The 16,880-nt window shown below is 38.4% G+C and overlaps 1 protein-coding gene across 1 annotated transcript; it reads right to left on the bottom strand.

Moving 5' to 3' along the window:
* Positions 1-5,623: 5,623 nt before the first annotated feature.
* LOC121313926 (ankyrin repeat domain-containing protein 29-like) lies at positions 5,624-15,820 on the bottom strand. The gene is made up of 10 exons (XM_041246704.1): positions 15,809-15,820; positions 14,145-14,255; positions 13,104-13,202; positions 11,303-11,401; positions 10,884-10,982; positions 10,321-10,419; positions 9,672-9,770; positions 9,222-9,317; positions 7,997-8,095; positions 5,624-6,914 (listed from the first exon to the last, which is right to left on the bottom strand). Exons 1-10 carry the CDS (start codon positions 15,818-15,820, stop codon positions 6,831-6,833), a joined length of 897 nt encoding a protein of 298 aa, XP_041102638.1. The 3' UTR covers positions 5,624-6,830.
* Positions 15,821-16,880: the final 1,060 nt, after the last annotated feature.

The raw sequence follows: 16,880 nt of genomic DNA, 5'->3' as shown, positions 1-16,880 counted from the left end.
TTCAAAGGAACACCTTTCATCTCCACTCATAGTCATCACAGCAAGATAAAATGAGGCTGAATTTTGACTGATTCATCCCGTAATATAAATTATGTTCTGCAGACTCAGCTCATAACCTGCTGCTTCGGGGACATTATAGCCCCCTGTTGATAGTCTTCCCTCGGGTCACCAATTTTCCACTTATAGCCCTCCTCTCCAGTCCATATTTACTATAGATACACACACACACACATTTCTTAGCAGAAGGGCTTTTGTCAGAAATGTGAACTATATATCAGTCATTTAAACCCATTGTGTACATCCAAACAAAAACACCTTTTCATTGTTTTCATATTTTATATATTTTTCATAGTGTGTGTGTGTGTGTGTGTGTGTGTGTGTGTGTGTGTGTGTGTGTGTATATATATATATATATATATATATATATATATATACGTGTCTGCGTTACCATGTTTCATTACGATTTATTATGCTAAACCGTGCTTTGGTATATTGTATAATTTTTGCTTACGTTTTGTTTTTTTGAAACTTGCATTAAGCATTTACGCTAACATTTCATTACGCTAACATTGTTTAGATGCATCAAATTGATCATACTGCTATTCGTAATTCGGTTACTGTGGTGCAATATAGTACTACTAACGACTCCAGTTTACTGTTGCTACTGTAGCGTAGGATTTATACGCTTAGATGATTTGAAATGTGTCTGTACCTTTAATTTTAGTCTCTAATTACATATTGCCAAATTACATGAGTCGTCTGAGGCTACATATACTGCATATTTCAACAAATATCAACGAAAAGCAGGCCTATAGCAGAACAGAAAGTAATAACTTTCCAACCAACTCCCACCGCCGCCCGCTATTTGGTTCTGAAAGATTTTCAAGTGTGACCACAATTGGGGCGTGGCTAGAGTTTCGCTTCTTTTGGGCTTGATTTGAAGAACGAGGTCCCTTTTTCTCTGTCAGAAACTTGACAACCCTGGCTGAGTGCAGAGAGTCTAGAGAGCACAAGTGCAGGTGTGGTCGCCAGTAGCGATTCCTGCGGTATAGCGCAATAAGGAGACTGAACAGCCTGTTTCTGTTATTTTAATCCCAGTTTCCCTCCTCTTGCTTTTATTTATCTTTTTTGTTGTAAAATACACTTGGCTTGAGCCTTTATAAATTACGCCTGCTTCAGCCGCCATCATTTAAACCGTGAAAATGCTACAATGCATATAAATAATTACAAAGTTTCTCATAGTAGGTGTTTCCCCAAACTCACCGACGTCAAGTGGTCTGATCGTGGGCGGAGTCTCGGGTAGTGACGTAATCGAGTGTTTTTGACCTTGTGGGTTAGGTATTTTAAATACTAATCATCACAGCTAACCTAAACGAAACTACAATAAATAATTAAAAACTAAGCTCCTATATCCAGCCACTGACAGATCAATCTCTCGTTCATCCTCCTCTATTACCTGTCATGATTTCTCCTCTTTCTTGACATCTATTTTACACTCTCCTGCCACAAACCCTGTTTACTACTTGAACACCTTAAAACTCCTCCAGTTACCCCTCCTGCCCTCTCCTTCTCTCATCTCTCCATTGCTGATGTCTCTGGTTACTGTTGAAATCAGCTACTGCTACGTGCCCCCTGGACCTCTGGCTGACCTTGTCCACATTCTCTGTGCTTCTTCCATTATGCACACTCTCAATAAGGGCTGTAGCCAGTCAGCTGATGAAACATCTCACAAATAACAATCTGCTTGAATCTGTACAGTCTGGCTTCTGGCCGTATCACAGTACTGAAACTGCTCTGCTCCGGATTGTGAATGATCTCCTGCTTAATGCTAATGCTGATGATCCCTCTGTGCTTGTCCTCCTTGACGTAACAGGTGCTTTTGACACCACAGATCTGGCATTCTTCTTGACCGCCTTATGCTGGGATATCTGGAACCTGTCTCTCCTGGATCTGTGCTTGGACCCCATCACTTTAATATCAACATGCTTCCCTTGGGTCACCTCATCCACCAACACAGCCTCATGTTTCACTCCTATGCTGACGACACCCAGCTTTACTTAAAACTAGATCCTGGAAGCCCTTCTGCCATGGCGTTATATAAAATAAAAATTGATTGAATTGATTGATATGCAATTCCTGTCCCTGGAACCGAGTGTCATATGCCTGCTTTTGTTGCTGGCCAGCCCCAGTGATGTGTGTCTGGGCAAATTTGTGGGCACCATCTAGCTGGTCCTGGAGTTGATGCAAGTATTTTTAGAGGACAGTGGGCTGCGATGGTCTCCCAAACGACAGGTTTACCGGGGTGTGCAGCTCCTTCCTGAACATCAACGCTGCCAACACCCTGTGGATTCCTTGACAGCTCTATCAGGACCAGGGGAAGATGCTGGTCCAAGTTCCGCTGGTGCCGGTCAGTGATGGTCGCTAGCTGGGTGGCTAGGGTCCGGTTGAAGCGTTCTACAAAACCACCGCTCTGAGGGTGGAGGGGGCTGGTCCATGTCTTGTGGTTCCCCAGCCAGCAACACACCTCACCGAACAACCGAGACTCGAAATTCCGTCTCTGGTCGCTTTGGAGCTCCTCTGGCACCCCGAACTGGCTGAACATGCTGTCCAAGAGTGCCTCAGGAAAGGTGATTGAGCTAGATGACTAGCCAAGGTGACTAAACATAAAACAACATCAACAAACACAAACCCAACATAGAACACACATCCAACAGCAAGAAACAAAGGAACATTAACTGCAATTAAAAACCATTAACAAAACCGCTAATAAACGACGTCTCCCACGAGACAACACTACAGCGAGTGCCCTGCTACACTAAGCTCAAATCAGATTTGCTGTCATTTCTAGACAGTTAATGTTAACTACTTGTATAACTTGAAACAATGTGAATTCAGTAGTATTTGACTTTCCATGCCCGAGTGATAAACTGATAAATTGATTGGCTAGAGAGAGTGCAAAGGGAGTGAGAACAGCGATGGTAACTGTACCTATAGTATAGCTGTGTACAGATCTGCTTGAATTATCCAGTAACAACCTTGCCAGGATGCCATTATTAACATCACTGCTGCATCAATATGTATAATAATATTTTAAATATTTTATGGTTTAAAGGAGGGGTGTCAAACTCCAGTCCTCGAGGGCTGCCGGGTCTTCTGGTTTTCATTCCAACTTAAGCTCTCAATTAACATAATTGATCTAATTATTTGTTGAATTTTACATATTTAATAAGGTCTTTTACAGTTGATGGTTTTAAAAATGCACTTGATTCATGGTACACTACCTATGAAACATATTGAGGTCTGAAGAGAAGTGTTAAATGTGTCCAGTTAATGAAATCATTAGACCAATGAAGTAACTGAGAGCTCGGGTGGAACGAAAGCCAGAAGACACTGCTGCTCTCCAGGAACTCAGTTTGACACCCTTGGTTTAAAGCTATTCACCAAAGTTTACTGATTACTAATGGAGATTTACCATACAGTACAAAACAGTAATTGTTTAGTTTTAACTTTGAGGGGGCACCACCTCCAACGCTACCTAGGGCACATGTTAACCTAGCACCAGTCCTGAGTCATCCTCATCAAATGGACTCATTCTGTTCAAAGAAAGAGATACATTATTTAATTAGACTTGTGCTTCTGTATTCAAGTCAAATGGTAGGGGGCAGTATTGTGTTTCCTTGTGAAAGGGGGTCTGGAGGTCTAAATAGGGAAGGGGGACAGGGATGTTGTGTAGCGCAGAGTATAGCTGACTAGTGTATGAGATGTGAAGAACTAGGCAAATGATTACGTGGGATTAGTTTGTCTTGGTCTTGGTTTGAACTATTTATAAACATTTAACATAAACCAATGTATTATAAATCTCAGCAGTGGCTTCGCCTTGCTTTGAAATAGTTAACTAATGATTTACCGTGCTTGTCTTTCATTTTCCATTATTCCCTGTGCTTTGCTGCAATTTCACTTTGTTTTATTGCCATTTGCTAAGCAAGGGTGTTGACTTCAACAGCAGGATGCATTTCAAAGGAGTCTCTGGTTATCATTATTCCAAATGACAAGCACCACTAACACATGTTAAAAAAAAAAAAAAAGGCAGTTAATGCTGATGGCCTTCATATTTATGCTATATAATGCTATACTGCCCTCTAGTGGTATAAGAACATTTTAATAACACTCATACTGTCCACTGGTGCTTATATTTGTAGTCATTTATACAAAATATTTAGTTTCAAAGCATTATTGTAATGATGAAGATTTTTCAAATTTGCAAATTGATTTACAATACTTTGTTGTCCCCCATGCATTACAGTACTGCTCTATTAGTTGCTACACATATGCTTCACCATTCATTACTACACTTTGCTATGCTTTTACAATTGTGTACCTTTTTTGAGTTGCAGTTGTTTTGCATTGCAGTCTTTGGCTCAGACCAAAAACCCTCCCCCTGCTGTTTTTGTTTAACACGTCACACTGTGGGGTTGCAAGAATATATGCAAAGTGCCCATATTGCTATCAACAACTGTGTTCAGCTGACGTAAAGTGGCACTTTAGCGGTCACTGGCAGCTAGCCAATTTGGATTTTGCAGCCGCAATTGTTTGCACTATGCTTATCCTTACATCAACCCCTGTACTTTCAGGATATGACCTGTTGCAACAAATAAAACTCTCCCTGAAACTGGGTCACCTAACTGGTCTAACTTCATTAAGGCATCATGTCTTTGAAATGTTAGTGGTAGTTATGTAGAGTATAATAACATTCCACAGCTAGTCCAGTACTGGACACTTTAAACTTTACAGGAAACACAAAACAAATACCCATGAGAAGACACTGTGAAACAGGACTGGTTTAACAGCAGGGCTCCCCTTTAAGATTTAAACAAGGAAATATGGTGGTTTAAAGGGTAATTCTGTAAAATACAGTTTTCTGGATTGTAGGTGTGGCAGGGTGGTGCCAGTCCACGGTGTGTATTGTACAATGAGGCCTATCTTCTGGATAAAGCTACTATTGATACATCTGACCCTATTACACAGCCACAGCTGGACGCCTCCCAACTTAACTCAGTGCCTCTTTACAGCACACACTAAAGGGTGCAAAACAGGTGGCCTCCAACAATAGTTAGGCAAAGGTGTATCAGAAAAATCTCTTAAATTTAAAAATAAACAACAAACATTTTCAGAAGACCAACACAGGAAACAGTGATAATGTGTTAATGTTGTTGCTGGTGCTTATAAAAGTTAAGATAATAGCCTTATTAAAATAATAATAATAATAATACAATCCTTTTTTTACTGCAGCATTCGGCAGTCAACACTGCAATTTACAGTAGGATTGTAAAATACTGAAGAAATGGTGTGCTGTACTGTAAGTAGTATGGTTAGTAATGAAAGGTGCACCCTATAGTAAATATCATAGTTCTTATAATGTATTACAGTATTAAACTTCACAGCTGTAAACATGTATACTGTAGTAAAAACTGCAATGTTTTCATATGTACTACTGCTTGAAAGCACCACATACCCATTCCATGAAGCATCTTACTAAAGTATATCACAGTTTTTGTATTAATACAAACTTTTTTAATCACAGTACACACTGTAACATGTTCACTGCAGTACTACCAGCCCAGGAGTAGTAAACTGTATGTTACAGTAGTTTAATACAGTACATTGCAATCATTTATGTGGTAACAATATGAAATACTGCTGAATACAACTGTACAGTTTAGACTTCTGTGCCCTTTATCAGGAAGCAAACTGTGACATACAGTTAGCACTGTTACAAGCAAAACAGAAATTTTCCAAATGCAATTTTTGTATTGCGTATAACATTATAAGGAACAGTAAACACCTGCAAGATGACTGGACTTTTATGGCATGATGCCTTATGGTGTGTTTAATATATCCAAAGCTATGAAGAAATAGTGTTTGTGTAAGTGGTTGTATGGATAGCTAAATGTAGCTTAATGGACAGCTGTCCTCAATGAAAATGTGACAAACTGTATCTGAAGGCACGAATCATAGTGAGTCAAGTTATCAGCTAAAATTAACATCTTTGTGAGTCAGCCATATATACATATAATGAACAACATTGTTGGCCATATCCATAACAAAAAAAAAAAGTTAATTAAAAAAAACCAACACTTTTAGACAAAGGTGTTATTAATAAAATGCTAGAGCTAGAATCATAATAAAAAAAATATTATATAGCAAGCAGAGGTGTCGTTGTCCTTAATTTTTTGCTTTTCCAAGCACAGCCCTTTAAGAAATCTTGGGCTAGTTTCAGCACGTGTTTTACTTAGCAAACAGACATATGTTAGATACAAATGCAGCAGTGAGAATTTCCAAAAGATTTAGAAATTTACAGCACCAAGAAAAAGGAGGTTAAAGAAAATATTGCAGCATAGTTACGAGAATAAACGATTCCTAACTTTTGGAAAGCTGATATTCTTTCATACAATGTGAGGTCTATTTAATTGATCTAAATAAATGGTGGGGAATCTAAATATTGCCTTTGTTTCAATCATTAAAAGAAAGGGACTTTCCGACAGACCAAACTATACCAAACTATAACAGCGAAACTTCTAGAAGGGTATTTAGACCTGACACTCTTTAGATAACTGAATATACCCTGGCATGTTTATTGCTTTCCAGATGTTATCCTTATGGCTATAAGTGTTTTGCAAACAAAGTTCATTTTTATTCATAGCAAGCTCCAGAATCTTTTTTGATGTTTCTGCTTGGAAAAGTTGTCTTTTGGTTTCTCAGAGACCTCCGAAAAGACAGCCAGTGCTTTCCATAGATTACAGAGCCCATCGAAGAAGACTGCATTGGGGTCTTCAGCTGTTTCTGTTTGTGGCTTTAGTCCATAAAACTCTAAGAATCTGTTCATTTTTTGTAAGATCTGCTGGTAGTTCATTATTCTAAAAATAAAAAGAGGACAATATTTAATTAAAAAAACAACTGTGAGGCAAAAAGAAAATCGATTACAGTAGATGCTTGGTTTGTGGATTAACAGTACCAGAGGCTCTCCCATTCACTTGTATTTAAAACTTTTATTACATTATTTTTTTTTATAACAGCCAAAAATTAGCACCCCCTTGTGGTTATCAATAGAATCAAACTAAGTAACAGCCCTGATTATAGAATTTTGATAAACTGGAGCAAGGAACCAGTATGTTAGAAAGTAATAGTTGAAATATGTATTTTGTATAGTGCCAAACATTCAAAATGTTCCTAATATATAGACAAAAGCTAATTAAATTGTTCTATAAATCATACTTACTTTCATTCACCATATAGCTATCACATGTGTTTTGGAAGCACTACACATCAAACATGTATTTTCATTTACAAAAATATAATCTGATAAATAAATAAATAAAAACATCTGAATATCAAAGTAAAAAAAAATGAAATCATATTTCAACACATTATGAAAACAAATTGTTAAACTTTTTTCCTCCTTTCTTATTTAAAAAAAAAGCACTTTATTTTGACCTAAGGAATCAAAGATTGTATATGTGTACTCAGTCTTTATCATCTGGCAACCAGAAAGTCACATGACTGCAACACTGCAATCCCCTAGGTCACAGGTCAAAGTGAAGTATACCTGCGGCTGAAGTTGCCACCTTAAATGGTTTATGAGATATTAACACTGGTAGATGTGGCGATGACAGATTGACACCCTCATAATGCATGCAATTTGGATCCTACTGTAGGATAATAGATTTCATTAGTAGGTGCAAACTCATACAAGCTCCCCTTACAGGAAAGCTTAAATACTGTAAGGGTACAAACTGAAAGGGTTAGAGTATTTTCTTTTTACATTCATTATTTACACTATAGTTATTCACATCATTTAACATTTGAAAAGATAAAAGGGTGTCAATACTTTTAGATACCAATGTATATACATATTTAAAACCTTTCTAGGTGCTGTACACTCCCAGATGTGGGGACACAACACACTTCACACCCTGAGGATTGGGAGCCAACAAGATACCTTATTTCTTAGTGTCGGGTCAGCACCAGCTCCCAGCAGCAGCATCACTGATCTTACATTTCCTCCCATAACTGCAGCATGGAGAACTGTGGACCCATTCTGTGTATGAAAAAGAAGCAAAGTACAACTGTGCATCTTTAGAGTTAGTAAAGTTCACGATTTCATATGGAAATTGAAACTAACAACCATTTACCAGTAAATTCATGTAAAAACAAAACAAAACAAAAAAACATAGAGAAGCAATATTAGATTCAAGAACCGAGGCAGAAATTCTGAAGAGGAAATGAACGATGAACGTGGGACTCTTTAAATGTAGGCGCATTCAATTTTAGCGATGCTGTTATTTCATAACAAATTAGTATCCATTTCAATCAGCCATTAGATAGCCATAGGGAAAACAATGGAACACGAATACAAATTGGTTTATTGTATTCTTGCTATGCAGCTGTTTAATATGATCAAAACCTTTAAGAGTTCGAACCATTTTTTTCTAAATCTGCCTTTACCTGTCTGAGCTGAGCTTGCTTTGCGCTTGTCTGGAGAAACATCAGTGATGGGACTGAATAGCCATCCATCCATTCAAATCACTTGCCAATGTGACCTTTCAACTCAGTCTTGCTATGTAATATAAGAGAGATGTAGGGGCTAGCAGAGTTGAAAAGTCACATTGTCACATGACTGGCTGGAGTTGAAGACATTGCCATGACTTTAGGTATCCTGACTGAGGACCACCACATGAGATTTTGATACCCTTAGTGAGCAAGGTTATTAGTTTGTACTGGTAGAAGTACTACTGCTTTCACTGTGTTTAGTGTCATTTCTCAGATATTTGAGAAACTGCTCCATAATTACTGTACTCACTTGTTGTACATGGTCTGACTGCATAAACCTGCCTGTGAAGGTAAGCGGGAGTCATATGGTTTATTTCAATTATGTAGGGGGGTGGAAATATATCTTCTAAGAACATTTACTGTAAAACCACACATTGGCAAAAATCCTGCATTGAGTTATTTATATTTTTTAATATAAAAAAATAATAAGTATAAAGTGCATAAATACAGATGTCTATTTTGTTCCCCCCTTTTTGACAGCGTTTTGATCCCCCAGTCTGGGGAACATTTCTTTGTCGTTTGGGAGAGAACATTTTTGTATGTGCTACAGCCCTCCCGAAGCCATTTCCCGCACCGCGCCCCCCCCCGTTTGTAAACCTGCGTTAAATTATTACCTTTAGAAGGCTAAGTGATGGCGAGAATTTGAGCAGCTCCTCTATAACATCATTGTGTCCTTTGTATGCAGCTTTAAACAAAGGTGTGGAGCCATCCTTTAAAAAAACAATCACAGCATGGTAATTCACAAAAATGGCTTTTATGCAAGATTTGATCTAAATAGTGCAGTTGCTCTAAGATTCGCAGTTAAATGCCCCATGGGTGTATGATCCAGTACCAGTACAATGCACAAACAAAAATGATTTAAATCTCAAGGGAAACATTACCAACAATCTCAGCTGAGTAATACATTTCAGAATCATTGAATCACGTTAGCCTCAGGGGGAAAAACACACAGGCATTGCAATAAGTTTATCTGCTAGCCTCAGACTCCTTATCACTTTTTCACTCTCGTGGGCACAGCTTTGAGGAGCTCTGGGTTAAGGTGAACAGATACGTGTCCAGCTTACTTTTCTGTTAGCATCTCGGTCAGCACCACGGAGTAACAGAACCCTCACAACTTCACTGTGTCCCATCTGGGCAGCAATCCACAATGGAGCAGTCCCATCCTGGAAATGGAGAACAACAAGAGTGTGTGTGTAGTTGTCAGCGTGCTGTCCAGCGACAGACTGTTGGCTGATTTGTTCAAAAGTGGAACAGGCAGTGGTGTATTGAGTAATGCAAAGCTGCTACTGGTACTGCTGACCCCATGGGTGAGACAAAGTAATAGGACATGAAATCAGAAATAAACACCTGTCCACAGGGATTAATCTTTTTGTACAGAGGTTAAGAAGCTCCTTTGGGAAACGGTTTGTGGAAAGCCTCTCCATGACTCTTTTCTGGGCAAAGACTGAGGCAAACAAGAGCTCACAATTCAAAAATGAATGCAAGTATTTATTATGATATAAAACTAGCAAGAAACTATATATAGATATATATTTCTTATGATAGACAGGGCTGGCACAATGATGAGTGGGGTAGTGAAAATGTACTGAGGGTAATAATGGAAGGGAAGTGGAATTCATACCCAACAACTTCCGTAACCACGTCTTTAAAGCAGATGCAATGTAATGAGTTATTTCTATAAAATGTAAAAGCTTATTTATTGAACCTCCTTACCTCCCTTGGTTGGTTTACCCTGGCACCTGATGACATAAGATGACGAATTACAGTCACATGACCTTCTTGCGCAGCAAGGAATAGAGCAGTTGCACCATCCTTGAAAACAAATAGGTTGACGACAGGTACTATTAATAACATGGAAACCATACCGAATCTGCAATTCAGTAAATTGCCATGACAATCATAAACCTACAATTATTTTGTGATCAAAATAATTAATTGGCCAAGCTGTGAATATTTTTGTTAACATTTTTGTAGTGTGTGTTTCTGTTATTTGATTGGTCACACACTTTGGTATTCAACACTCATGGCAAGCAAATCAACATGTTGGATTGTGGTCCATATTGGCACAAACAGCTTTGGGTGGCAGGGGAAAAAAGCAAAAATAGCAAATTGTTATTGTTCCTCAAATTGACAATGACAAAAAGTGCTCAAAGTTAAACTAATTTATCATTTTGAAAATCACCATTAGAACAGATCACCATCTAAACTTCAAAAATTTTGCAGAGTATGTGAGCGAGAGAATGACATATACTAATAATGGCACAAAAAACACTTACATGTAGTTGGTCGTGAACATTAGCGCCATTCTTCAGCAAGGTTTCGACCACATTCGAGTGTCCATACTGACAGGCTGCTGAGAGAGCAGTACCCCCATCCTAGAAATATACAACACTACCATTTAAGCTTTTCAGTGACTGCATGGATGCAGCAAAACCCTTACTCAAGAAATGACTAAAGCTGTCCCACGGAACTAAATATTACAGTAGTGGCAAAGGTGTACAAAAGGTGCTTTTGACAATTCAACACAGTTCACCCTCACACTGAAAACATGCATACAGTGATTAAATTTATACACTAGTAGTTCACTCTAAAACACAGAAATAAGCAGGTAGAACACTACTGTACATTCAGCATCTTCTCCTGCCACACTGTTGAACACATTTAAGGAAAGTCATGTATGCAGTCATTGACTTACTTTGGTTTGGAATTCTGTTGATGCTCCAAACTCAAAAAGAAGCTTCACAATGTCATTGCTCCCTTGCTGTGCAGCGAAAAACAGAGCAGTGGTACCTGTCTGGAGAGAAGCCTAGCGTGAACATAAAGCACAAAATAAAAAACAAGACCAACATGACTGTGTAATGGTTAGAACAAGACACAAAAACCTCATTGATAAGACACTGTATCTCAGCTAGATAGTCCTGGGAACACCTTAATTGGACAATCGAGTAATAAGTGCAATGATTTCCTAAAATGGACAATGATCGCAGCTAGATAAGTCCAATGATTTTTTGTGGTAGTGGTGTGTGTTGGGGTGTGGTGTTTGTGCGTGGTTAGTTGGACAATCGACGTTGTTAGCAATCGAGTATTAAGGAGAACCCCCCCCTAAATACCCCCCCCCCCCCCCCCTTCTTTTTTTTTTTTGTTTTAAAGAGAACATGAATCAGCTGAAACTGTGGACAGACAATTATTTCTAAAGAAAAGCCAAATATAATCTGTGTAGGTTCATAAGAATTCAAAGCACACTAATGATCTGTATGAGCTAAGAACGCATCCCCATGTGCTGTCTGGAAAGAACACTTTGAAGATAATTGAAAACCTAATGTGATTCCTTCTACCGGAAGTTTCCGTTTACACCACTCAGTAGTTATTATGTCTATCACAGCATACTCCATACCACTCACTGAGCCATTAGTATGCCATTAGCAAGCATCAGGCTCTGGTACAATATTACAGTACTTCAACTATAAATCTACAGAGGTGCTGTGTAAAGAGACTTTTTAAAACAAAATACTTCATTTGATTTTCTAGGCTGTGCTGGGTGTTCTGCAGCTGTAACTTTACAATGACACACACACACACACAAACATATATTAGTGATGAGCACCAATGTCGATGTTTTGATGATATCGATTTTGTTTGATATTGATAACAATTTCCATATTGCGATATCAGGGGATTTTTACATTTTTGCTTCATCAGTAACTTTTTGGACGAAACTTGAGAGCTTTTGGTGAAATAAACATGGTGTATCTAACTGCTAAGCTAATCATCAGTTTTCTTGAAGTTTTAATTATAATATCAATTTGCTATGCTGTAATGGATTTATTTATAAATAGAACGAATACATTTTTCAGCATTCACTCTCCACAAAGAGAAGTATGGAAAGCTTGCAGAAACATAATACTAACACAGTATAATCAAGTGTTTTTTTTTAATACTGAGATAGAATAAACCCTACACATACCACTCATTGTCAGCCTCGTAGGCACAGGAAGACCACAGACTAACATATTATTTAAGTATTTTATTGAACTGATTGGCATTTAGGTACCAAACGTTATTTGCATTCTGCATTAAGTCTGGCACTGTTGACCATCCGTAGGATTTTACTCCATGGATATTATGAAGCAAAGTTTTTGCTTTTCGTCTGTAAATATCTGTTAATGTATGTTAATGTATATGTTGTGTTTTAGAAGAATTCGATATCAAAACACATGCACAATGTTGATGTCAAATTTTCATATCGTTGCCCACCACTAATATATATTATATATATATATATACCCATATATACACACACACACACACACACACATACCCCCCCCCCCCCCCCCCCCCCCCCCCCCCCCCCCCCCCCCCCCCCCCCCCCCCCCCCCCCCCCCCCCCCCCCCCCTATAGAGAGAGAGAGAGAGAGAGAGAGAGAGAGAGAGAAAGAGAAGTTTTAGAATCTTAGAATCCATAGGCACTCCTAATTATAAACATAGATGATCAATTACCTCTCTCTGAAGGTTGATGTCTGCCCCTTGCATGATCAGCTCTCGGACACAATCACACTGGCCACAATAGGACGCTACCATGAGAGCTGTAGTGGCAAGCTGCAGGGGAAATAAATAATATTTTGACAATACTACTATAATCTTAACTCAGGCAATTACCGCACCACTGTAGCCTTAATACAGCTCTGATAATCAGTGTAACCTCTGGTAACTATTAACCTATGTGTCTGCAGCACTTTGCCTCAGGTGGACGTAAGCAAATCTAGAATTTCTTCTATCCACTAGGCTAGGGGCAGAGTGTTGCAGGGGGCTAGGGAAAAGGGTTCAATCTGGTCTATTTACAAATGACAAACATTTCGACTACATTTCACCACTATTGAGGGTTATTAGTTATGAATGATACACTCTGGTGCACTTAGGCTAGACGTAATTCTGATGGCTATATTGCGGCAACATGGGGAACTTCAGACTACTGAGTCACAATTTAATGGGATGGCTATAACAGAAAATGTTGCTAAGTGACTTACCAACAACAAGAATACATAAGTTAAGATATCTCTGATATGTCCCACCCATTCATACTAAGCTGCAAAGTCATGTTATTTAAAAAAAAAAGTAATAAAAAAATTAATAAATAAAAAGGAATGTATTGGACACTCATGCAGAATGTGTTTTATAGCCTGGGCTCAGCTCAGCAATGCATAGCTAGTCTTTAGTTTTCAAGGCATTGCTTACATATTGTAGGCCACATGTGTCATATCCCTTTAAAGACACATGTCAAAGCCCTGGAAAGAAATCTATGGAAGTGCACAATTGAATTTATATTGTCCATTGATCTTAGCAATATGGTCGCCCTGCCTTCATTGTTGTTTTCTTTGCAAATGTTAATTCAAAGTTAATTGCCCATTTTTTTGGCTTTTATTGCAAATCCTCCCTCTCCCTCTTCTGGTCTGCAAAAAAAATAAAAGGCTGCATCTTTGTTGCCTTTTCTTTCCATAGTAGTGTAGTGCAGTTCAGCTGTTTTGGCATGCATGTCCATACACTGTCTTTGCAGTCTACATCCACACGGCCGCTGTTTAACAGCAGCTGCAGGACGGCCAAGTTCCCTTTCCTTGCAGCCCAAAATACAGCATTGGCAAGTGGGGTTTCCGTCTGAAAAACAAAGCAAACATCCATTTATACAAGTCAAAGAGATAGATAGAGAAAAATGTATAGATTTTTCATTAAAGCTGAATGCTGTTTTCAAGTCTATTCAAGCGCCATGTTAAAACATAGTTAAGCCCTTAACATCCCTACACCTGACATTAGCAGATTAGTAGTTTAATGGTGGTTACCATGAGTAATCGCTTTGTTAAATTCCAGCTACATTCATCAGCCACTACATGCTTACTGAGAAAAAAGTATTCAGTCTGACGTTATGAACTAAGTCAAACATGATGAGAAATGGTAAATTTGCCTGATATCTGCTATTAGCTGCTGTGTTGCTGCTACTACTTCATGTATTATGCACTTTCCACTGTATTTAATGTACTATTTCATGTATTATGCTACTATCATGTATTATGCACTTTCCACTATATTTAGTGTATTATGCTTTTTTTTTGTTTACTGTATATCATGTATTATGCATTTCTTTGTATTTAAAGTATTATGGATTGTCTTGTTACTTGTAGAGTACTTTGTGATGGTGGTCCACTATGAAAGGCGCTATATAAAATAAAGGCTGACTGAAAGACTAAGTGCGTGTGTGTGTGCATGTATAATACTATATTAATATACCAGCACTCATTCATACTTTAAGCCATATATTCACAGGGTGACAGGGGGTCAGGAAGACTACTTCCTTGTAGTGACCCCCGGACAACGTCTCTGACAGCAAAAAGACCTTCAAATCGAACTTACCATTCAATGCTTAAGCAAAGCAATGTTGGGCTTGGTTAGTACTTGGATGGGAGACCACCTGGGAATACTGAGTGCTGTAGGCTGCATTTTAAGCTCATACCAATATATATATATATATATATATATATATATATATATATATACACACACACACACACACATACAGGGTGACATGTGCTCACTCAATTCTAAAAATAGAAATTCAGTTTTGTAAACTCCTGTTTCCTGAATTTCTGCCTGCATCCAAATTATTTTCCTAAATTCCTAACTCTGGCCTATTCTGCATAAGGGATTATCTTCAGATTGTTCAATGAATTGTAAAGCCCACTGAAACATTGCATTGCAGTTTTCTGCCATTTTAACATCCTGAGTTTTTTTTTTTTTTTTTATGAACTGGAAAAATATGTATTTTTTAAATATGAGTAATTAGTCGTACCTATGCACTGGTAAGTAAAAGATGAGGTAAAGTTCCCCCTTAAATGCTCTTAAAAACCTAGCAACGTGTTGTAGAACCACGCAGTCAGGGCATTAGGAATACAGTTCCAACACTGCCCCGATCTAAAACTGAAGGTCAATAGCGCGACCCCATTACCTCTAAACACAGGCTACAGCAGCATTTATAGCGCACTCATTTAAAATCTACATCACTCCCGCATGCAGCTCTGAAAAGCACCGCTCCACTAAAAACTATCATCAATTGCTATTCAATTAATAACAAGTCGCACGCTTTCATATATTGCAGATATGTTGTATACCCATATCTGTATGTATTTTATAGAAAGTACATTTTTTAAACCCGTTACCTTAAAAGACATCTTGCATATCCCAGTAGAGGCTCATCTCACTTTTAGATGTATTATAGCTGGGACACAATCAGTCTTCTGCAGAAACGCGTATCCGTTTTCGTTTAAGCACCCCACTATTACAAATCTACTTATCAGCTGTAGGGAATTTACAGCCCTGCAAGCAAGGACTGCAGTGCAACACAGAGGCATCCAGCAGCATCTCATCGTCACGACTACCTCCACCCTTGGCTGCAGTGCCTGTATGCTTTTTTTGGATATTATCATTATAGCTCGCGCTAGCCTGTGCAGCTGGTTTCGACGACAACCTAACTGCTTTGGCCTATTAAATACATTTGATTAGCCTGTTAGTTGCTTGAATATGTGTAATGAGTTTTAAAGCACACGTTGGTACATTGGACACCATCAAAACAATGGTTTATATAAAACATTTAACTTTTGAAATAAACAGAAGAAAAAAGTTCAGTATTATTCTAAATCAGCGTGACTGGACATTCCGATCCTCGTCACACTTTAAACAGCAAACAACCGAACTCAAAAAGTTTAAAATATTTCGTCTATTAATTTAAGATTTACAAACTTTTGCTTATAAAAGTGTACCATTTAATTATTATTATTATTTTTTTATTATTTTTTTTTACTGCAATCAACCATAACAATAGATTATGGAAGTAACCTCGGTTCCCTGAAATAGAAGATGACCGCCAACAACACTTCTGCTGTTCAGGTACTTGCGGAGCATGTTATATCAAAGCTACCGATAGGCCCCTCCGTGGAGTGACGTATTCGGTCCCGCCTCCTGACGTAAAACACTACACAGAAACTTAAATCACTTTTGCGTTTAACCCACGAACGCGAGTGATGCGACTTTAAAAACTTGGTTGTTATGTTCCGTCTTTCAGGGAATCATCCGTAACCCATCGTTCCCTTTCAATTTGAAAATGACCACCAACAATACTTTTGGGAAAGAATAGCAAAGCCGTTGCTAGGGAGAATGCACAGACCATATGAGGGCCAGCTACAGCCATCTAGGTGTGTGGTGTGAGCGTGCAACCTCAAGGACCCTGGTGCC

Source organism: Polyodon spathula, chromosome 4, assembly GCF_017654505.1.
Source record: "Polyodon spathula isolate WHYD16114869_AA chromosome 4, ASM1765450v1, whole genome shotgun sequence".
Taxonomy (NCBI): Eukaryota; Metazoa; Chordata; class Actinopteri; order Acipenseriformes; family Polyodontidae; genus Polyodon; species Polyodon spathula.
The sequence above is the reverse complement of the archived record's forward strand: the minus strand, read 5'-3'. Positions and strand labels throughout refer to the sequence as shown.

Coding starts and splice junctions, on each gene's coding strand:
- LOC121313926 (XM_041246704.1), bottom strand. Junction 10,420..10,883: donor ATGTTCACGACCAACTACAT/GTAAGTGTTTTT, acceptor TTTGTTTTCAAG/GATGGTGCAACTGCTCTATT. Junction 9,318..9,671: donor ACCGAGATGCTAACAGAAAA/GTAAGCTGGACA, acceptor GTTTTTTTAAAG/GATGGCTCCACACCTTTGTT.